Raw genomic sequence first — 22,681 nt, 5'->3', positions numbered from 1 at the left:
TTCTAATGAACGTCTTTATGACGATCCCAGAGAAATTGTTGATTTATTTGGAGCTCATTTTTCTAACGTGAATAACCTGACTGCTGCCAGTGTTCAAGATTCTGAATATTCGACGAACTTTCCACCAGTCTTTGTTCCATCAGTGACAGAGGATGAAATAAAGTCCATTATGGAAAAATATCCTGACCGATTAACATCTGGTGACGATCAGCTTCCAGCTGTGTTCTTGAGGGAATGTAGCTCTGCTCTGGCCGGACCTCTCCACCGTATAATCTCCATTAGCCTTAGTTCTTTTACTTTCCCTATGAGATGGGAGAGGGCTAGGGTAGTTCCGGTGTTCAAGAAGGGTGACTCGTCTTCTGTGGAGAATTACAGACCTATTTCCATTTTGTCGAACTTTGCTAAGGTATATGAGGAGGTCCTGTATTCAAGCATTTACCACCATATTAAGCAGCGTTTATCATCAGCACAGCATGGTTTTGTCCGGGGAAGGTCGACAGTAACTAACCTAGCCACAATTTCGCAGGTCATAGCAGAGTCCCTTGATGATGGAGGTCAGGTTGATGTGATCTATACAGATTTCTCACGAGCCTTTGACACCGTTGACCATAATTTGCTTTTGAACAAGCTAGCATCACTTGGTTTTGCGCCTGACTTTGTGAGGTTGCTTCGTTCCTATTTGAAGGGTAGAACTAATTATGTTTTCTACAATGGATTCAGATCTTTTGAGTATGAGCTCAAGTTTGGCGTTCCTCAGGGATCTAACCTCGGACCATTGCTGTTTATAATATTTATTGATGACCTTTTATGCTCTCTCAATTGTGAGGCTCTAGCCTATGCTGATGATCTGAAGCTGTTCATGAGAATACATGGAATTAATGACCAATTACTTCTTCAGTCGAGTTTAGAGTTGGTTCAAAGTTGGTGCTTGCGGAATGGACTTATTTTAAATTTGAAGAAGTGTTTTAAAGTTACTTTCACCAGGAAGACGCAGCCACTGGCTTTCGATTATCACATTGGTGGTGATTTAATTGCGGCTGGAGATCACTTTCGTGACCTGGGAGTTTGGTTTGACAGTGAGCTGAGTTTTGTTCCACATGTTGAGGATCTGTGTTCGTCTGCCTGTAGGTCTTTGGGTTTTCTGTTCAGGAGCTTCCGTGAGCTAGACGATCTGTCTGCTCTCAGAAATGTCTACTTTTCCCTTGTTCTCAGTAGGTTGGAGTATGCTAACATGATTTGGTTCCCAATTTATGCAACGCATCTTACTCCCATTGAGCGAGTTCAGAGGAAGTTCCTGAAATACGTCGTTTATAGGAAGACAGGCATATATCCGGAGCGTGGTGTTGATCTTTCCGGCATAATGGAAGAGCTGAAGCTTTCAACTTTATTTGAGCGGCAGGTTCAGCAGTGCGCGAGATTCGCCCAAAAACTCTTAGGTGGAAGGATTGACTGCCCATTTCTGCTCTCTCGGGTGAACATTCACGTCCCGAGGATGGCAGCCAGGAGTTCTCCAACATTTAGTCTACCCACGCCTCGGACCAACATACTCCAGCGGGCACCTGTGTATAGGCTTTGTGATTGTGCTAACAAAGTCAATATAAGTCTATTGTAATTGTTTATTTAAGGTTTTTTTTTTAATTCTTTATAACTATCATTTTTTGGAGTACTTGCCATTTCGTTTAGTTTTTTAGGGAATTCACATGTATTTTCTTTAAGTTGATGTAATTTGTTACCCTGTTACTGGGAAATTTCCTGTTGGGTAAATAAAGTTATTATTTATTTATTATTATTATTATTATATTCATAGCTAGAGCAAGAGTCCATATCAAACGTGTGAACCAGAAAATAAAAATTTTGAGTAATGTTTTACCGTGGAACCTGGTTCCTTAAATAGAAGAAATAATGATTATATGTTGTGCGATTGTAAACCTGCCCAGCCCCATTTTTTCTGAAGATAATTTCTGAAAATTTTTGTATTTTGCCTTTATTTCGAGTAGCAATATAGATGTTAAATCTAAAGCTTATGTGTAGCAAAACAGTTGTTATTTATATATATATATATATAATCTGTAATCATTTGTTACCTTTCGGTGTATGGGTTAGTTGTTATTTAAATAATAAATAAGTGGGAATAGAATAACTGTAATTTTATTTCAAAAAACATATTAATTTTTCAATTATTCATTACAAATATGGTGTAACATTTTCTCAATATATTTTTTTTGTTTGTTTTTTAGATAATGGACGATTATTCTTAAATTAGAATGAATTCACCTTCTATCTCATTCCTATTATTTGGAGTTGCTTCCAAATACCGGAAATATTCAGTTAAACTGAGGAATACACTATTTTCTTTGTCCATCATATTTCTTTCTTCACAAATAACACTCAAAATATTTTTGTCTACAATATCTTACCTTTAGCCGAAAAAGCATGCTGAAGAGGGCGCTGCCTACCCTTGAATCGGGAATCTCCATTGGTTCCCGAGATATCTTGAAAAAACTGAAAATCGAGATTTTATTTTTTTTTTCCGTATAACTCATTTGTTTTTGTAGATAACTCCATGAAATTTGGTTTATAGTCATTATCCAATATAGAGATCCTAATGGTGTTTTCAGATTTTTTCTGTTAGTTAATTCCTAACCATAGACCTAATATCAAATTTTATATTAGGTCTATGTTCCTAACCTTATTCTGCCTTAACCTCTAATTTTTTAAACATAGTATTAGTATTCTGTGCATAGTACCAAATTCAAAATTTATTCAAGCAAGATAATAAGATAGCAACCAAATATAAAAGTTATATTTTTCAAAATGGTGGATGTAAATACATTATTAGATTTGGCCAAAGAGAGGCCAAGTGGTTTATCTAATGAGGATATTCAATCGATGATACCTGATGCTAGACTTGAAGATATAGCTGAAACAATAAATAAATGTTTAAAAACTGGGTACGTAGAGAAAAATTTTGTATATGAATATGTCGTTTTTTCCTATCCTCGTAATTTACATCAAGTATCACTAACATTGTATTCGAGAGCAACTCATTCATCATCATTCATCATCAACTCATCATATCAGCAACTATTGCTCTTTGGCTAGCCGCCCATTGAGGGCAGCCCAGCACAGCCCGCAGAGCCTAGCCTAGTAGAGGATTTTGTAACAAATAAAATTAAATAGAACGCCGCATATTGGATGTAGCAGAGCAGATAACCACGAGACGTAGTAGCAGAGTACTCTGTCTGCCGTGCAACGGTTGTGGAGTGCACATAGTTTCCTCTGCAGAGTGACCACGTTTTTTAAATGAAACGGTAAAATATCATGAAATGGAATTGTTAATTGAAATGTTTCGCAAAAATAAGGTGCTTTACGATACGAGTCCTCAAATAATAATGTTTCCATATTGAATTTTTATGCCTTTTGGACAAACTATATAAAAACAAAACATTTTCTATTTCCAAATCCAAAATTAGGTTCAACTGAGTGGCTGGATCTATATTTTTGTAATAAACTAACTAAAACACACAGAAACAACTAACTATCTATGTGCAATATGTGGGCATCACTCATTTGGATCACATAATTTAGTTTTCCTCTATAGTTGCGGTGTTTTTGCCTTTTGTGTGTGTTCTCCCCCTGTGCTGTGCTAGACTTCACTACTTTCAATATGCGGGCATCGTTCAGGCAGAGCACAGGAATAGTTTTCCTCTGTAGTAACTCCGCTCTGCTGTGCTAGGCTACGCTGCCCTCAATGTGCGGCTAGCCTTATGGTGTTGTTCAGTACTTATTAAAAATATATAATTATGATTTTATTTTTAGCTCTTTAGAACTTTATCAAAACAATAATAAATTATTATATAAATACAAAGATTTATCCAAATCATCTTCTACCAAAGGATTAGACTGTGAGGAGAAGGTCGTATTTAAATTGATTGAAGAGGCTGGCAACAAAGGGATATGGATTCGAGATATAAGACACAAGTCAAATTTGAATATGACCCAGTTAAACAAAGTTCTAAAAAGCTTGGAAACAAAAAAATTTATTAAAGTTGTCAAGTCTGTGGCTGTAAGTTATAAATTTCTGCAATTTTTTTTTATATATGAAGTTTTCGACTTTATGTTTTAAATGATATTTCAACTTTAATCCTTTGAATAGTTCTTCCATTATTTCCCGATACAAAAAAATATTTGAAGTATGCCAAAGAATAAATAGCTCGCTTGATTTTATTAGAATGAAGAGTTAGGTGTAGTACCTTTACTAGTTAATTATCTGTTCATTTACTTTACTGGTATTTTTGAAAATAAAAATCAAACTAACTATTTTCTATGATTCCATTCTTAATATGCTATACATTTAATTTTTATTTCACTAAATTCTCCTAGATCTCTGTAAAAGTCGAAAGATCATGTGAATTTGAAGAATTACTTACTTCTTATGAAAGTTTTGTTACTGTAACCTCAGCTAAAATGGGAATCCTGGTTAGAAAGTTTCATCCCTGACCAGTACACATACAAACCTCAGTTCAGTTTCATTATCAAAGTTAGCCACTTAATCATTATTTCCTTCAGCGGGTTAATTCAATTTTTCCCATATACTGTTATTTTGAAGGTAGCTGATAGATTTACAAAAATTAGAGATGTTACTATAAAATGTTTTATTTTTTACAGTCAATTGCGTTTCTTAATAATCTTTATTTTAGCTTCATAATGATTTAGTTTTGTTTTATAAAAAATTTTCTTTTTAGGCAAGTAAAAAGAAGGTTTATATGTTATATAATTTGGAACCAGATAGTTCTATAACAGGTGGAGCTTGGTATCAAGATCAAGATTTTGAAGCAGAATTTGTGGATGTTTTAAACCAGCAATGTTTACGTTTCTTGACTGAAAAGGCAGAATCAGCTAAGGCCCTTGGCCCAATTTTAAGTCGAAAAAAAAGTTATGCAAGAGTTGATGAAGTGCATGAGTTTATTTCAGAGTTAAGAATTAGCAAAGTGCCTCTAGCTGTAGGAGATATTGAAAGTATTTTATATACAATTGTTTTGGATAATAAAGCTGAAAGGATATATTCGGATGATGGTTACTTATATAGAGCAACTAATGGCCTTATACCCTCAACTGGAATAATTAAAGTACCATGTGGCATATGTCCAATCCAGGAAAGATGTACTGAGGACGGAAAAGTCAATCCTAGAGTTTGTGTATATTTAACAGAATGGTTGGATTATTGATTTCAAGAAATCTCCAATTGTGGTTGTGAAATTTTTAACCTCCTGATCAATAGTTGACATTGAGAAGCCAATATAAAATTAATATTTCTTAGAAATTTTCGAAAATAATAAAATGACAATTGTGTTCAAAACAGGAGTTTATTACTAGTCTAAATTGGATGATTTATTATTATTATTATTGTATGAAAATATTGTCTAACATACTATTAGATATGTGATACAGTAGCCCATCTTTATAGGTGTAATTAAACATGTATATTTTACATTTAAAAATGAATATATCATATTGAATTGTGACATCTAGTTATTTTCTTGCAGTTTCCTGTTATTTCTTTCAAACTTGATAACTGTTGGAAATATTAGGCTAGGAGAATGATTCAAATTTTGACAGAATCAACAGTATTCAGCGCATAAGCTTAAATTATTTTTGACTCTTCAGTCTGGTCTGAAAGTGGTGAAACACAATTCTTTTCAAAATGAGAATTTCCAATTTTTATATCATACTCACAATCCCCATGAAATTCTGATTTTGAGATATCTCACTTCTCATCATTTATCTGTGGTACTTTTTAACGTAAATCACTTTTTTCGACAAATTTCATGGAAACAATGGTTTAGATTTAGACTGAAGATCATGTCTTGAAAACTGTTCAAGATAGTAGTAGTAACAGTTCTTTATTGTTCATAAACAAACAAATGGCCATCGACCTAAGGTCCTTCAGCCTCGTTCAAGATATTTGTATAATTTTTTTTATTGAATTCTCTAATAGTTTTCAAGTCTTCTGGAAATTTATGGATCACTATACAGGTGGCCCGAAAGACACTGGAATTTTTAATATATTTGTCAATAAATCCATTCATTCAAATGACATGCCCTGAATTTCTTCGCCTGTTGTGCCCAAAATAAATAGTTTTTTAAATGATTCACATTTCATGTTTTGTACGAAAGCAGGATTGTGTCAGTTCGTGGGTGTATAAAAAATTTAAATATGAACAATTCATTCTATAATTTAGAATTTGTATATGAAAGAAAATAAATAATTTTGAATATGTTTTTTCATATGTTCCTAGAATATATATTATATATTTTCCATATTGAATTCCAAATCGTAGTAAATATTCAACAGAGCGGACTTTTTGCAATATATGCTGTAGCGGCAACTGGTAGTCGAAATAAATAGATCGAAAGAGAGATGTCATACAATAAGCTTAGGTATTTGTAAACATTACGCCGTCGAAATATTGGTCGATTTGTGTCTGCCTCATAAATAAACATGTCAGCTTGAGAGCCAAATTGTCGTCATATTTGCGGTAGGTTTTAATTTTCTGCTTCAATATGAAGAAATCTGAGGCTGAGGTTAATCGAATGCTCTCAAGTACTTATGGTGAGGCCGCAATTAGTGAAAGAACGTGCCGAGAGTTGTTTCAACCTCTGAGATTTCAACGCTTCAAGAACGGTGATTTTGACGTCGAAGAACAGCATGGCGGTGGAAGAGAGATTTAAGGTTTTCGAAGATGAAAAATTGAAGGTATTACTTGATCAAGACTCGTGTCAAACGCAACAATGCGTTTAATGATAACACAAATTGATGTTTGAGAAATCTTTTACTAAATCGGATATTTTGAAGCCAGATGTTTCTATTGCTTCGGAACCTTTTTCTAGTATTATTATTAGTGTTTATTTATACCGAGCAATCCCAGCATCCGTCGACAACTTCATCGGCTTTAGGGAGTATTTTTGTAGGAAGCGTTCACTGATACAGGTGGTACGAATACTAAATATATAGGTGGTACGTTTGTATTTATCTATGATTCTGAACTCGTTGAAGAATATCAATGCCTTTTGCTCTTGCATTATGAATAACTATTCTGAACTTGAATGAGCTACCTACAAGACCTAGTAAAAACTAAAAATCACAAAGATATGATATCCGTCTAAAACCATAGAAATATAATATATTTCTATGTCTAAAACATGTTGGCACATGAATATGGTTTCTATACTTTGATGTTGGTTACATTGATTTTATTCTACTCTGTGTTAACCATAAATATATTGACATTATTCACATCTATGGTGTCAACATTGTTAACCTTTTATTTGTTCAAATGAAATGATATTTTCATATTTCTTTCATCGGAAATAAGGATATTGAATAATAATAATGGTATCCAACGCAAATGAAAGTGCTTGGGATGATATCGGATTAGAAGAAAAATCTTACCTCAAAATGAAACTAAATATGGAAAAAGTGAGAATTGTTAATTTTTTCATAAAACTCACCATTACATTGAAAATTTTTTAATTCTCTTGGAGAAATTTAAATCTTGTACTTTTGATAATCAAATTTATATTCCCTGAATGAACCATTCATTTAAATTATTCAATTACAATTTACATTAACTTTAAGGACCAACTTACAACAATGAATTTTTATAGGATGGTTTTAGGGACGGTATAGATGAAGGAAAAAATCAAGTTTTTCAAAATTATTTTGACAAGGGTTATATTGATGGTTTTAAAAATGGACAACTTTTAGGAAAACTTAAAGGATCCAATTGGTATATATTTCAATATTTTTAATCGATAAAAATTAAAATGTTCTTTTTTAGGGCAAAATCCATATTTACCAATGAAAATTTGGTTCAAACAAAGGAAACAGAAAAATCAAGTATTGGTGTTTGCATTCTATGTAAAGATGTTGATAATATTTCCCAACCACTTTCAAAAATAAAATCTAATCAGATGAAGCTGCTTGAAACTTCTATAAATAATATAACTAAAACACAATCATGACATCATAATTTATTCAATTAAGAAAATTATAGTATATAAATACTCAAATTATATTTTTTACTGTAGAAGAAATGTATTAGTTTCAATTAACATTTACAACACTAAAGATACAACCCTTCAGGAGTACCTTCCTTCTTCCTGTATAAAACACTTTCTTTAGATTTTTTGAAATCTTCATTCATAACTTTCATTCTCCTTTCCCTTAAGGCCATCAAACCAGCTTCAGTACAGATTGCCTGCAATTTAAAAAAGCATAAAAATTTAATTATGTCACAAAATATATCTAAGTTGAATTCTAAAATGATTTGAATTTATGCCAGAATATTCTGATCTTGCATTCTCTCAATAAAAAATGTATGCGCTTACTTAAGGCTAGGAACATAGTGAAGCGACCAAGAGGTGCGAAGAGGATAGCGATTCCCGAGAGTAGCGGCGATGACGAGGTGTCATCTCATAGTGAGGCGAACAAGAAATCAAGGCGATAGTCGAGTTTGATTATTATAGAGTAGGCGCGTTTCCGAAAAATGGATTTATACTGTTAGAAAATTCGTTATTGAAACTCTGGTATGTAATGAAAAATGATGAAAATAGAAGAACTTGTAGTGTTCACGAAATTAATAAATCTAGGAAAGTACATGGTGAATTTCATCACTTGTATAAAGAATTACGCGATCATTCAGAGAAATTTCTTTCATATTTCCGTATGAATATTGCAACGCCTACATTCTGGAAAAAATTGAATCTAAATTGATGAAAAACTAGACTAATTTCATTCGCGACCCTATCACTTCCACGGATTAATTACTTGTTAGTTTCATTTCATCCGCTACACGGCTACAGCATCCCATAACTTGTCCAAAATATATCAATTATGATGTTGAGCATATCTCTGTTTCCACAAATTACTTTTCACAAATATCGAACTAATGAATGCGTCAATCCAATTTTATTTATTAATTCCGCAGTCGCGCGGCGATGAAGGAAAACAAACTTCCCCGATCTCGCCTCTATCCTCGCTTAACCGCCTCGCACAACCGCATTCGGGATCGCTGCACTATGTACTACCCTATTAGAATATATTTGTTTGAATTCGCCTCTATCCTCTTTACTATCCTCTTCGCACCTCTTGGTCGCTTCACTAAGCCTAAGACATATATTTTCTAAATTTTCCTAACTTCAGAAAAATTCAGATTTGCTGCTCTGTAATTAGTCTGAAATAAGTGTCAACAAGCATAGTATAGATCCTTCATTAAGAGTCTTTTTCCAAGCCTAACACTCTATACTTGAAATAGGTATGCCTTCAGACCTATTTTGACACTTGAGTCAGGCATGAAATTCAATCGAACTTACTACCCTGGAAGTGCCCAAATGAGTTGAATGACTATTTCACGAAAGGTAGAGGAAATATATCTAAGTATTGTTGCAAAATGAATATTGAATCAACAACTTTGCTGAAGAAACCAAAACTCAAAAATCTGTCCAATCCATTTTTCTACAAGATTTTACTGTAGCCGAACTCAAGACAGCGGAAACAGATTAAGTATAAATCAACACTTCTATGAAATGAAGAAAAATATATTGAAATATATTCAACAAAACATTGATTCAATTTTGTGCACTAATAATTCAATACTAAGGCTTATTTAATGAGTGTTATTTTCCTGACCAATTAAGAGAGAAAACAACACAATTCATAAAAATGGTGTTAATGAATTCCAAAATCATATAATTATAGCCGCATTTCTGGTTTTGTTGAAGTTGATCTAATTTGAAATAAAAAGCAAAGATATTCTGTATTAACTCATCATATACTTTTTATGATATTTTTTCAAATTTTTACATAAAAAAACCTAGAACCTTTAAAAAGTTGTTAACTCACCTTAATGTCAGCCCCAGATAGATCATCTTTAGCCATAATGAGATCTTGAAGATTGACATCATCAGCTAATGTCATTTTTGAAGTATGAATATTGAAAATTCTTCTTTTAGTCTTTTCATCTGGAAGTGGAAATTCAATTTTCCTATCAATTCTACCAGGTCTTATAAGAGCAGGATCCAATGTTTCAATTCGATTTGTTGCCATAATAACTTTTACATCTCCCCTCGAATCGAAACCATCCAATTGATTTAGAAGTTCCAACATAGTTCTCTGAATTTCTCTTTCACCACCAGAGTTTGAATCGTAACGTTTTGTTCCCACTGCATCTATTTCATCTATGAAAACGATGGAGGGTGCATGTTCTTCTGCTACTCTAAATAATTCTCTTACAAGTTTTGGACCATCTCCCTATAAAATAGTGTGTTAACAAAGATTTTATTAATGTACATTTATTTACCAGATATTTCTGAATGAGTTCAGATCCAACAACCCTCAAAAATGTTGCTGACGTTTGATTTGCTACTGCTTTAGCTAAAAGTGTTTTCCCTGTACCTGGTGGTCCATACAATATAACACCCTTTGGAGGTTTAATACCTGAAGAATAAGTAAAGAGAACAATTATTTCAATTGAATTGAACAATCTAGAAGCTAAATGTTTCAACTGCACAAACTGAAATAAACTTTAAATATTTGTGCGGTTTCTACAGTAGGTACTAATTTTTAACTCTTCTATTAAAATATACAAATGCGAACAGTATGGTCAAAAAAATAAAATCAACTTCTTGTTCAATTGGAAACACCCTATATATAATCAATTGCAGCAAACTTTTTCTTGTTTCTAAAGATATTATTTGCTTGAGCCATTCTCCACTGATTCAGCTCAGAAAATGGAATCCATTTATTCGAAAATATAAGAGACATTTCATGATGTGAAATGCCATAGAAAGATTATTTTTTATGATATAAGGATATACTGTGAACAATATGCATTAAATAAAGATAGAAATATTTTTTGGGAAGATATTTTGTCATTAGCAGCATGCTGCACTCTACATATAAATACAAAGTCAGACCTTTGGTGTAAGAAATGATTAACTGAATACTTTCAAATAATGTTGATCATTGTCAACATCATAGATATGACAACCTACAAAGTTGTGATTGATTCACCTATAGCAATTTAGAAGTACTTACCCATTTCTTCATAATACTCTGGATGGGTTAAAGGTAGTTCTACAGACTCCTTAATTTCTTGAATTTGTGTATCTAATCCTCCAATATCCGCGTAAGTTTCTTGGGGAGCTTTCTCTAATTTCATTACAGTTACCATAGGGTCAGTATCATCACCAAGTACACCAACAACTGCATGGACTTTATGATTCAAAAGAACTGAGCATCCTGGTTCAAGTTGATCCTTATCAACAAAAGATAAGATACTAACGTAATGTTCACTACCAACAGAAGTAGAAACTATTGCATGATTATCGTCAATTATTTCTTCTAGTGTTCCAACCGACATTGGAGTTCCTGGAAATATAGAAAAATGTTTCTGAATTCAATTCGGAAATTCTTAAAATTGAAACACATTAATTAATATTTTCAGCTAAATAATAAAACAATTATTTGATACTGATTAATGAGAAATTACTAAGGCCTTATTTATTATTGCCTTTTATTTGTATCACATTTGTAATATCTTTTGCATCATAGGTACATACAAATAGATAGATAATTGGATTAATACATCTTATATTTTAACCAAAATAATAATAATAATGAAGACCTTCATTGAAGCAAGAGGAAAAAAAAATTACATTTTCTTTCTCATTAGTTTGATTTTGGTGTCAGTCTAGCTCATGGCTATTCAACTGAACGAAACTAAAACAAATATTGAACCACAATAAATTTGTCAATCGCCCAAAACAATTATAATTCAGAAGACTTCCACACTCTACACTTAAAATAAATCCACAAAACGATATAAATTGCTATAAATACACAACAGTAATAGTGTATTTATGTAGTAACACACCAATTGTAATGACTCAACAAGTATCGACCCATTTTTTTTGTTGGAGCTTAATAATAATAATAATATAATTTAAAGTTTTCAATTCGAAATAAAACTTAACAATCTATAATTCTATAATGAAAAGAATGAGCCATTTTCACCCTTCTTCATGATAGGTGTTATCCAAATTAGTCAATTTTTAGTGACAGGCCTAACCATCTGTAGTTAGCATTATTAGAAGTAGTCTTGGAAAATTTTACACGTTAATATAATTTTGGGAGGCCGAAACTCTTCAATTTATCAACTTTTGAAAACAGGAATTGAGAGATTTTATATAGTGAAATCATTTTTTTTGTTGGTGATCAAAAAAAGAATATGTGTAGGCACTATTTTGGGCAAACACAATAGTGTTTCACCAAAACAGTGATGGCACAAAAATCCATTCTATTAATAAATAACTGTTTGGTAGAATAATATCTACAGTTTTTCATTATTAGAATGGTTTTTTACCCCGATACATGGTCAATGTTATCAGCACAAACTCCTCGAAAAAATATTTAGGACGAACTGCAGCAATATTTTTTCAGCCTGTTCTAATTTTTTTCTTGAAGCTCTGACGATTTTATTTTTGATTATTTTAATATTTACTTCAATTTAAATGTTTTGTCACCACTCTAAAGTCACATAATAGTTGCGATGCTCTAAAATTCAACACTCTCATCAAGAACCCATACATATAGAAAATGTAATATCACTTTCCCACTCTGATAGGTTATTTTAAAAAATTATTATGAAAGGCGCATCAGAATTAAGTAAGTGTCCAATCTAACGAAATAATAAAGGGATACTTCTTCTTTTTCATATTTCCACCATATACTCCTGCATGTAAGAGGCAAAGGAGATTAACATAAAATTTAAAAAAATTACCTCTTAGGTCATCAACTTTGGACCTTTCTTCCTCATTTTTTTCTTCCTGAGGCTTAAGACGTTCCTGATTACGAATAAATTCTTCTTCCATTAAGAGATAGTCCTTTATCCTCTCCAATTTCAGTAATTTAAGCCTACATCTTGTATGAGGAGTTACAGCAGGAAGCTTCAACGCAGTATCTGGTCCTTTAGTACGGCGCTTTTTCTTACCTACTCTAGTTGGAATTGGGGGCTCGTATTTTTTCTTTTTATCCTTTTCATCTTTCTTATCACTACCTCCAGGTCCAGACTGGCTTTGCCCCTACATTGTAGAAAATAAATCAGATAATTGATATGAATAACATAGTTCATACCATAAATTTACCATTATTTAGATAAGGGAACCTAATAATCACAAAAAAACGGTAGCAAATGTCTTGAGGGATCAATTTTCACTAGTCATCAACAAACTCCAAACTCCTGTATTCTTATAAGATTTGACAAGTGACAAGTAAGTGACTTGTACTTTGACTTTTTCAGGAATGGTCTTATAAATTCTATCATGATAAATTCCAGAAATAGCAATTTCTGCATCATTCTACAGGCAGTAAAAATTCCATATGGAATAGTACAAAAAAACAACATAATTTAATAATTTAATTGTATATTTACTTCCTAAATTAATAGTGTATGCGTGTAAATAATATTGTATATACATAATTTGCCGTTGCTTATTTTTGGTTTCTTCTGAATATTTCTTTTATATCTGCCATACATAGTTTCATATATTTTTCTTTGAGTTCTGGTGTTAGATTTTTTTCGACTTCTTTAGTAACCCATTGTATTAAATTCTTCTGTTGAATTGATCTTCTCACTTTTTCACACTCGACATGATATTTTAAAATTCTTGTAACATTTTCGTAAACGTCCATTTGCCTTTTTCTGAATTCAGCTTCTCTTTGCAAATGAACATTTTCTCTTTTTGCTTCTATTAATATTTGTTGTCCTTCAATGCATTCCTGGTATTTTATTTCCGATAATATAGAATCTCTAATCTTTTGCTTCATTTTTTCTTTCCAAGTGTTTAATTCGCGTTCATAGTTGTCTATTCCTTTATCTAACATTTTTGCTACGATTGGTCCTTGTGTCTTCACTCCATATATACATAGAATGACTACTGAAATCCCATTGTAATATTCGTGATCACAAACGAAAATTTCTTTACTGAGTAACGATGTGCTTAAAGTAAATAACAATGTATAAAATCCGGAATATCCAGTTATTGGTACGAACAATGAATGCCACTCTTTTGGAATGAATCCCCAAATCACCTGAAATTATGGATTATAATTTTATTGAAATTCGGAAAAATTGGTACGTAGCAGGTTTTCTTGATGCCAAAATATTAGTTGTATACATATAAACTTCTAAGTTTACTTACTTCACCTGGTTCTTTTCTCATTAGCTTGCGCACATCGCTACTCTTCCTTTCTGTTTTCGCTGTGCTCTTATCGGTTATATCATTACATTTTTGAAATGAGATCGGACCTGCCACTTTGCCATTTGTTGTTAATGTTCTATTCATAATTTTTTCATTATTGCTCATTTGAAATTTCGTAAAACTAACTAAAGTTCCATTAAACTTATTTACTTTCGAGAACATAATTTTTTGTTTGAATTTTGAATCCTTCGTACTCCAAATTTTGTTGAACAGATGTTTATTGCCACCTTTCTTCATATTTGAATTCGGTAATTTAATATTTGATTTTATAGTATCACTAAAATTATATTTCGATCTACTGAAAAGAGATGACTTATATCTCAGAAAAATTGATGCAGAATAGTGTGAAAGAAGTCTGTTCATGCTGAATCTTCAAAATGACAAATTAATATTCATTTTCATTATTTCAAAGATATTACTTTCTATGGATAAAGAATAGGATTTGAAATTACTAATTAGGTATAATAGACGATAGATAAGTTAGAAAATTTTCCAGTCATTCTTACAAACATCTTTCAACAGTTGATATATCCAAAAGCGAAAAACAATAGCTATCTCGAGAGAGAATCTCTGAATCAACATCCAGAGTATTTACCAAATGTGAGTAATGAATATTATAATAATAATAATAGAGAAATATCAAATTCTATGGTATTCATTCCACAGTTCCAAATTCCATTCCATTTTAATTTTTCCGCCAGAACAGTTATTCAAATCATCGTAGGTCACAGAAAATCTAGACGTTCTGATCAAAGAACTGATTCTGATAGTTATAAGCACAGACAACTAATATAAAAAATCGATATTTTCTTTTTTTCTGTATAACTCATTTGTTTTTGGAGATAATTTCACAAAATTTGGTTTATAGCCATTATCCAATATAGAGATACTAATGGTGTCTTCAGATTTTTTCTGTTCACCATTGTTTCAGAGACGCGATAGTCAAGAGATGATTTCACATAACAACTCTTCAAATTTGCGTAGCTAGACTCGATATTTTTATAGAGTGTGATACATTGTTGAATTCGTAATTTTATTCTTTAGCACCTCATAAGGAAAACCAATATGGTAAAGAAAGAAAAACAAGAATAAAAAGAAAAATAAGAAAAAAAAACTGATTATCTGAAACAATGGAAAACAGAAAAAAATCTGACGATACCATTAGAATCCCCATATTGAATAATGACTACAGTTATCTCCAAAAACAAATGAGTTATACAGAAAAAAAGAAAATCTCGATTTTATTTTTTTTCGAGATATCTCGGGAACCATTGGAGATATTTTGAATCTGTTAACACCAACACACCGATCCGTAAATAACGCAACTTTTTTATAATTTAAGCCACCCTGTATCTCTAACGGTTTTCCATATCTCTGTAGTGCCCCTCTAAATAGTTATATGTACTTATAGTCTAAGGGTCTTTTTCCTCTTATCTTCTTCTATCTTGTGCCTAGATCACCCAAATTTTCCAGCCACCTTCTTTATATCATCAAACCACCGTTTCTGTGGACGCCATACCATAGTATAAGGAGCCTTATACTATGGCCATACCTAAGCTTTCATACGCTTGTTCTATAGAGAAAGAAGCTTTGTTCTATAAGTGAAGTGATATTAACGAAAACAAAAAAAATCTTTCTAACATTTGCAATAGCTTTCATTTATGCTTTTTCCACATTTTTAATACCTTTAAACACAACAGACGTACAATTATGAGAAATTCTTTCTTCTTATCATAACATCTTATAGCAATAAGTTTCTATTCACAGATTCCACTTTATTGCCTGTAATCCTTCTGTCGCAAATGTCGTTTCTATGGTGGGATTCTACTTTTTATTATCGATTGATTCGTTAACTATCTGTACCCCTTCCATGACTTCACCATAGTCCAATGTAGCTATAGCGGTAACCAAGGTCCATAGACAGGTTGCCTCATAACTTTCAACTCGAATGCGGCTACCGGGTAAGTCACGAATGGTTAACGCTGATTGGTCTAAGTTTCGAGACAAAGTGTAATCTATAGGCCTTGGCTAATGGCGCTATGACTAACTAATGACGTGTTACCCATACTCTTTATACTAAGTTACGAGACAACCTGTGTAATCTATGGACCTTGGGCGGTAATAATGGTGAGAGGTAGGGTACCACCTGATAGGTGGATGAGAAATTATTTCGAAATGTGATCACATCACGCTTTAAAATCACTGATATTAAAAAATCACAGTCACGATTCACAACATGATTTGAAAATTACGATATCACTCATCACTATTACTAACTATAGTACCCAAGGTGATATACGGACCATTTCCTTGGCAGGATCCAGGCCCTGTTTATTTTATACCAGCTGCTACAACTAACTTGCCGAAAGGAACTGTTTTCGGGGTCTCTTGAATTCTTTTTGGTAGAATCTAACATACTTCTTGGTATCCCAGACCCAGATATCAAATAAATATCTCGGATACTTTTATAGGTATCCTAGATACTTCCTGGTATCTCAGTTCCTTTTTAGTATCTAAGTTACTTTTTAGTATCTAAGATACTTTTTTTAGTATCTAAGATTATTTTGAGTAGGTATCTGAGATACTTTTTCAAGATACCATTCATTTTTAAAATATCTCCGACACCTACTAGATACTTCATTATCAACTAAGTAACTGAAATACTGTAACGTATCTCAGATACTTTTTTCTATCAACTCTGCTAAGGACAAAAATCTTTCAATTTCGAAATTCTGCAAACAATTTTCATCTTTATTCATCTTAATGAACTCAAATGAATAAAAGAGAAGCAGAAAAAGAATTCATATAACCGAATTCATGAGAATAACTTCTGAGAAATGGATGTTTTTACTAACAACTTTAGATTTTTACCAAAAAGTACTCATTTTTACTATGTAAAAAGCAGGCCTCGATCATAGAACTTAAGAATACGATTGACTGAATCGAACTGACACTTCGTCAACAATAAAATTATTGGGCCTGATAGACTTGTATATAGAACAAATTTATTCAACTGAAGACTACCTACTACACTGATTTAAAAATGGGCCTTACATCTCGAATAAATCCCAAAAATTAAGTAAACGGAGGATATAAACAAAAAGCCGCCATATTTAGGCTCAGCCAATCAAAAACGAGACTACTCGTGTCGCCACTGTGGTTTATTACCACTGTACCTTGGTCCTTGATCTGCCAATTCAGTTTAAGAAAGAAAAAGAACTTATCTAGACCTAAGACCAAAGGAAGAATCTAAATTACAAATCTGTGCTCTAAGCATCTCTGTTCACAACCAATCTGTGATTTAGTTGCTGTTGTCATAACATAACCTTACTGTTTGTTAACTTAATTCCCAGAGCACAGTTTGATTTCTGTTGTGTCGTGTTCTGTATATATATATATGTGTTGTTTGTGAATTGAAAAATATATATTTTCTATAAAATGGCTATGAAAGCTCAGTTATTTAAAGAAATTGTAATTTTCGTTAGAGAATACAAAGGTTTGAGTTTTTATTGTTTGGAAGAATTATGTGGACTCTACCCAAGGTAATATTTACAAGTAAGGTTTTTGTTTGTTTTAATGAAAATTTTTTTTTAGTGTTAATAAAGATACTCTCGCTAGTATCTTATCCTATGAGTATCAAACTCGATTGAGATTCGTTCATTTCAAAAATCAGCAAGCCCGTATTAGATATTGGGAAGCTTACACTAAAGGCTTGAAATCAAAAAATAAAACAGGAATTATTATCAACATTGCGAAAAAGGAAGGAATTTCTCCTTGTTTGATAGCCAAACTCATAATGCTCGAGTATTTGAAAAGGTCTAACAAGGTTGGAACAGAAGAAAATATGGTCCAAACTGTTACTAAATATTTGAGAAATACTTCATTGATACCAGATTATAAATTAGCATATGAAGTATTCTTGGTGAGTATGAAAATAATTGAATTCCAATTTCTTTTTTCATGATGCAATTCATCAAGTCTTGCAAATTTCATAATACAATGTTTTTCTTTATTTTATAGTGTACCGTGTTTGATAATTTATATAGCCCAGTTGCAGATGTCATAAGAAGGTAAGTTCATGAAATATGTTACAGCATTTCACAATAATAAATTAAAAATTTTAAGTTCAACAGGTCAGCAATATGAAATTCAACTGCATAATGAAGTGACGAAGTTAGGCTTAGCATTCCGCGATGAAGAATATTTGAGAAAATGTGGTTACGATAAAACACCAGATATCAAACTAGAGGTTTCCATTGCAATTGATGGTTTCATTGTAAATTGGATTGAGAGTAAAGCTTTATTTGGATCTGAAAAAGTTCATAAGGATTATACTGAAAGTCAGTATCTCAGCTATTGGAATAGGTAAGAAATAAGGTTCTTTTTCATTTTTCACACAACGGAGTAAATGTTGTATAAATAATAAGAATAATTACCTATATCTATTAACGAACCTGATCGAGACATTTAAGATATTACTCACTATGAGAATTACAATTTTGAGTTTTTCTGCTAGATAGTTATTCAATTTAATTTCTTCATTAGTCAGTCGAGTTTTATGCTTGGCATCGTACCAAAATGACATAGCAGTTTCAAGTGTTTGCTTCATTTTAAGTTTTGTTTAATTGAATTAGTAATATTATTGCTTTCAAGTATTGTGATCCCTTTTTGGATGAAAAATGTTTGTTCCAGAACACAGAAAACCCGCTTGCAAAATGTATTTTAGATTATTCTGACAACTTTGCTTCCGGATTTGTCTATTAATCTGTTCATTCACAAATCCTTGTAGCAGCATTAAAAGTAAGAACTGATTTAGTTATGATTTTCATGAAATATGGTATGGGTACCCTGTTTACCCTCATGAACAAAGTTCAATGAATTCAAGTTTTTCTTCAAATTACGTATTACTAAAAATTCTCTTTACATCTTATGAAATTTACTAACTTAAAAAGTAAAATTGATTGTTAATTCCTTTTAAAATTAAAGAAAGACTAAAATTATATAACTAGGTTTTATATTACCTAGTAGACAGTTGTGAAAATGATGTGATTTATTTGCGATCCTACATGAAAAATGTGTAAAATCTGCTTATATTGTTTATGACTTTATGAAATGGTATTATATGAACAAAGACACTGCAAGGTCCGTGAGAATCATTAGAATTTCGAAATTTAAAATTCAACAAATGTAATCAATGGCATATTTATACATGAGTAATAAAAATTTTTTCCATTTTAGGTTTGGCCCAGGCTTGGTGATTTATTGGTTTGGTTATATTGAAACCATAATTGATCCAAATAACAAGAATTTCATGGTATGTGATCATCTACCCACAGATATTATTCAAATAAGGAATGACAAATGAGAGAGAAATACAATTCTTCCTTCGAGAGCAGATGGTGCTGGGTGGAGGAACAATAAAAAATAAAGGAAAATCCCCCATAACCTGGTTGAATGGAGGTGAACAGATTCTGTAGAATTGAAATTCAGAATTTCTGAGAAAAAGAAGAAAAGATATTTGTACAAATGAATGTGAACTTGAGTGAATATCCTTTATGTATACATTTACAAAAATAAATATCACAAGGAAAACTTTACATATAAACATTATTTTTCCTTTTAAAAAGTAGCTAGCTTTCCTAAATAAATTTTTCTTGAAAATTTTGAACTGAAAATTTTAAGTACAGTAGAACCTCGATCATCCGGCCTAATGGAGGAGAAACGGTTCCCGGATAATCGAAAAACATGGACAATCGAAATTTCTCAAAATACGCACATCAACTATAAAAATTAGAAAAATGTATGGGGTATAATTATTTATTGAGCAACAAAATTAATAGAATCATAATATCATATAAAAATATATACTTAAATGAAGAACAAATCATTGCATTGGTACCTATATTACATCGAATGTATATATATTAGTTGAAAAAGTCGGTAATTTTTGTCTGTCTTTTTTTATTATTCATCTCGAGACGAATGTGAGCCGAAATTTTCCTCAAGTGGAGGACATCAATATAATCCGTATCATTTTCCTGCTCTAAATAGTGCATCAGACCATTTGCGAATCTCTTCGGCAGAAACAGAGTTTTCCTGCGTGAAAAATTCTTCAATACTTTCATCGTCTCTGTATCCATACAGTGGTTAGGTTGGAAGAAATTTGATGCGGTTCCTGAATCATCCAGTATTTGATAACCGGGTTCATTTGAATCCGAATTTAGCCTTTCTTCAACATCATCGACTGAAACATTTTCTAATTCTACCAAATTATTACTATGGCGCATGCGTAATGAAGTGAATCCCGAATAATCGAGTGGATGTCTGCTCGTGGGAACGGATGAGTAAAAATGTCGACGAGCACGGATTACAGAGTAAAACGGATAATAGGAGAACGGATAATCGAGGTTCTACTGTATGTGTTTCTTACAATGTTACTAACAAAATTTGTGGATTTCTTTCGAAATATTGGTAACATTTGTTTCTAACTTTTGTAGAGTAACTTTGTAACAAATGTTAAAAGAAAATAAGAAATGTTACTGACAAATATGTATCTAACAATGTTATCAACTTGATTTTGTTTCCTATCACTTGTCGACAAAAATCAAAGAAATGTGTATAACACATATTAGCAACTTTGATGTGATCGCCATAATATTTTGCATTTTGTCTGCACGAAATACAGTCACAATGGAGTGGTTGAGGAAAAAAGTTTGACAGTTAATAAAACTGGAAAAAGCAATCCATTGGGTTGCAACTGATAAAACTTCTGTTCCGCCGAATCTTCCCAGTTAATGAGTCATCACACTTAAGGTCTTCCAGTAAATCACTACCGCAGTACTTCTTACTACTCTTATAAAATGGCCGTACCCACATCTTTTTCCTCTTCCTTTCAGTTGTTGCACAAATTACTACACAAGCTGCTGCTGTAGTATTAATATTGTCATCCATTTCTGCTATGCTTGTACCCTACTCTACTTTCAACTGTTGATATCGGTCTGGACGTAATATATTTGCATAGGTTTCATTTTCACCGCCGCACATTCCGAAGCCTACTTATCCAAGAGATAAAATTTGAAAATTCAACATCATCTCGGACATTACTTCAGAAAAATATCAAGTATGCTTGATATTTGGAATTACCATTCAAAAAATATTTTTGGAATGGTAATTTTCAACTCTACATATATTTCAACAATATGTGGAAATATACGGTGAACCCCATTAAAAAAAAAATCATAGCGATACCTCATGAAATATAAGTTTACGGAAAATTCAATTGACGTCATTGAATTCCACGTAAAAAGTTGCTCCGAGAATGTTTTTACAGAAATGAAAAATTTCCAACAGAAAAAAAGTTACAACAATATTTCGAAAATAAACATTTTCGTAGAACACCACCAGCTAACTATGTAACGATGATAGCTATGAAGTTGCGGATTTTGCCAATGAGTTTCTTATGAACTCGACTTTCTATGACACCGACATCAGCTTTCGTCTATCTAGTATAGAACTAGGACTTTCCATTTAAAATTGTCTGATTGTACTAGGGATGGGACGGTATTTCAATACCGCAATTTTGGAGCGGTATTTTTGAGTAACGTAGTCGCGCGTTCCACAAACTTAAAGTAACCGGTTCCAAAGTAACGATAGTTACGGCGTACCGGCACCGGACTTCGAATTATAACATCGAAACGGTTTGGGATATTTGAACGAGGTTTGGTAAATGTAGATACCTCATTAAGGTTTTACATTGAATACCACGTCTTCAGCAATACACATAGATATAATTTCTTTCACGTAATACCTAGATTACCCGAGGATGGTATATTTCCACTGAAGTTTACACCATCTGTTTTTAATGAGGTGCCCTTAGAAGATTCTTACCTTTGTTGTTATTCTGAGCCACCAAAAAAATTTTATGGTTTTATGATTTTGTTATGCTTGCAAGAAAAGAATGTTGTTATGCTCGCATACGTTCTTCTGGAAAAACGTAGAAACTCAATGAACAATGAATTATCATTCAACAGGACAGTCCACAAATAGTCTAGGTATCCCAATGGTCTCGTTTCCTTCGTTCCTCCGTCGCTGATACTCAACCCAGTTGCAATCGCTTACGGTTTTGTTGCCTGTAACCACAGTTACAAAATCGCGGTATTTTGGAGCGGTATTTTTCTGAAGGGGTCGCGAATGTAACGCGACTGGTGAGTAACCGGTATTCCCATCCCTAGATTGTACCCACGCTGAACATATTTATGAAAAATCCCGAAACACGTCAAATTTGAATTGTCATTCTTTTTCGTAAAAATACGAACCCTATATCCTCAATCCCCAATTTTTCAAATGGGAAGTATGCGAA

General features: G+C 32.4%; 5 protein-coding genes across 5 annotated transcripts; 3 read left to right on the top strand and 2 right to left on the bottom strand.

Moving 5' to 3' along the window:
• Nucleotides 1-2,698: 2,698 nt before the first annotated feature.
• LOC123678961 (probable DNA-directed RNA polymerase III subunit RPC6) lies at nt 2,699-5,525 on the top strand. The gene is made up of 3 exons (XM_045616256.1): nt 2,699-2,951; nt 3,820-4,066; nt 4,746-5,525. The coding sequence occupies exons 1-3, from the start codon at nt 2,815-2,817 to the stop codon at nt 5,226-5,228; spliced, it is 867 nt and encodes a 288-aa protein (XP_045472212.1). The 5' UTR covers nt 2,699-2,814; the 3' UTR covers nt 5,229-5,525.
• A 1,764-nt stretch (nt 5,526-7,289) lies between these two features.
• LOC123678972 (protein yae1-like) lies at nt 7,290-8,097 on the top strand. Its single transcript, XM_045616267.1, has 3 exons — nt 7,290-7,480; nt 7,669-7,790; nt 7,842-8,097. The coding sequence occupies exons 1-3, from the start codon at nt 7,394-7,396 to the stop codon at nt 8,023-8,025; spliced, it is 393 nt and encodes a 130-aa protein (XP_045472223.1). The 5' UTR covers nt 7,290-7,393; the 3' UTR covers nt 8,026-8,097.
• LOC123678949 (26S proteasome regulatory subunit 4) lies at nt 8,022-13,365 on the bottom strand. Its single transcript, XM_045616231.1, has 6 exons — nt 13,207-13,365; nt 12,843-13,143; nt 11,099-11,431; nt 10,362-10,498; nt 9,905-10,312; nt 8,022-8,261 (listed from the first exon to the last, which is right to left on the bottom strand). The coding sequence occupies exons 1-6, from the start codon at nt 13,207-13,209 to the stop codon at nt 8,127-8,129; spliced, it is 1,317 nt and encodes a 438-aa protein (XP_045472187.1). The 5' UTR covers nt 13,210-13,365; the 3' UTR covers nt 8,022-8,126.
• Nucleotides 13,366-13,468: 103 nt separating this feature from the next.
• On the bottom strand, nt 13,469-14,722 carry LOC123678956 (ATP synthase subunit b, mitochondrial-like). The gene is made up of 2 exons (XM_045616245.1): nt 14,263-14,722; nt 13,469-14,152 (listed from the first exon to the last, which is right to left on the bottom strand). The coding sequence occupies exons 1-2, from the start codon at nt 14,683-14,685 to the stop codon at nt 13,553-13,555; spliced, it is 1,023 nt and encodes a 340-aa protein (XP_045472201.1). The 5' UTR covers nt 14,686-14,722; the 3' UTR covers nt 13,469-13,552.
• Nucleotides 14,723-17,642: 2,920 nt separating this feature from the next.
• LOC123670584 (CDAN1-interacting nuclease 1) lies at nt 17,643-19,919 on the top strand. The gene is made up of 5 exons (XM_045604088.1): nt 17,643-17,864; nt 17,917-18,244; nt 18,343-18,392; nt 18,448-18,687; nt 19,561-19,919. The coding sequence occupies exons 1-5, from the start codon at nt 17,761-17,763 to the stop codon at nt 19,685-19,687; spliced, it is 849 nt and encodes a 282-aa protein (XP_045460044.1). The 5' UTR covers nt 17,643-17,760; the 3' UTR covers nt 19,688-19,919.
• The last annotated feature ends 2,762 nt before the right edge of the window (nt 19,920-22,681 follow it).

The sequence above is a fragment of the Harmonia axyridis genome, chromosome 1 (genome assembly GCF_914767665.1).
Source record: "Harmonia axyridis chromosome 1, icHarAxyr1.1, whole genome shotgun sequence".
NCBI lineage: Eukaryota > Metazoa > Arthropoda > Insecta > Coleoptera > Coccinellidae > Harmonia > Harmonia axyridis.
The sequence above is the reverse complement of the archived record's forward strand: the minus strand, read 5'-3'. Positions and strand labels throughout refer to the sequence as shown.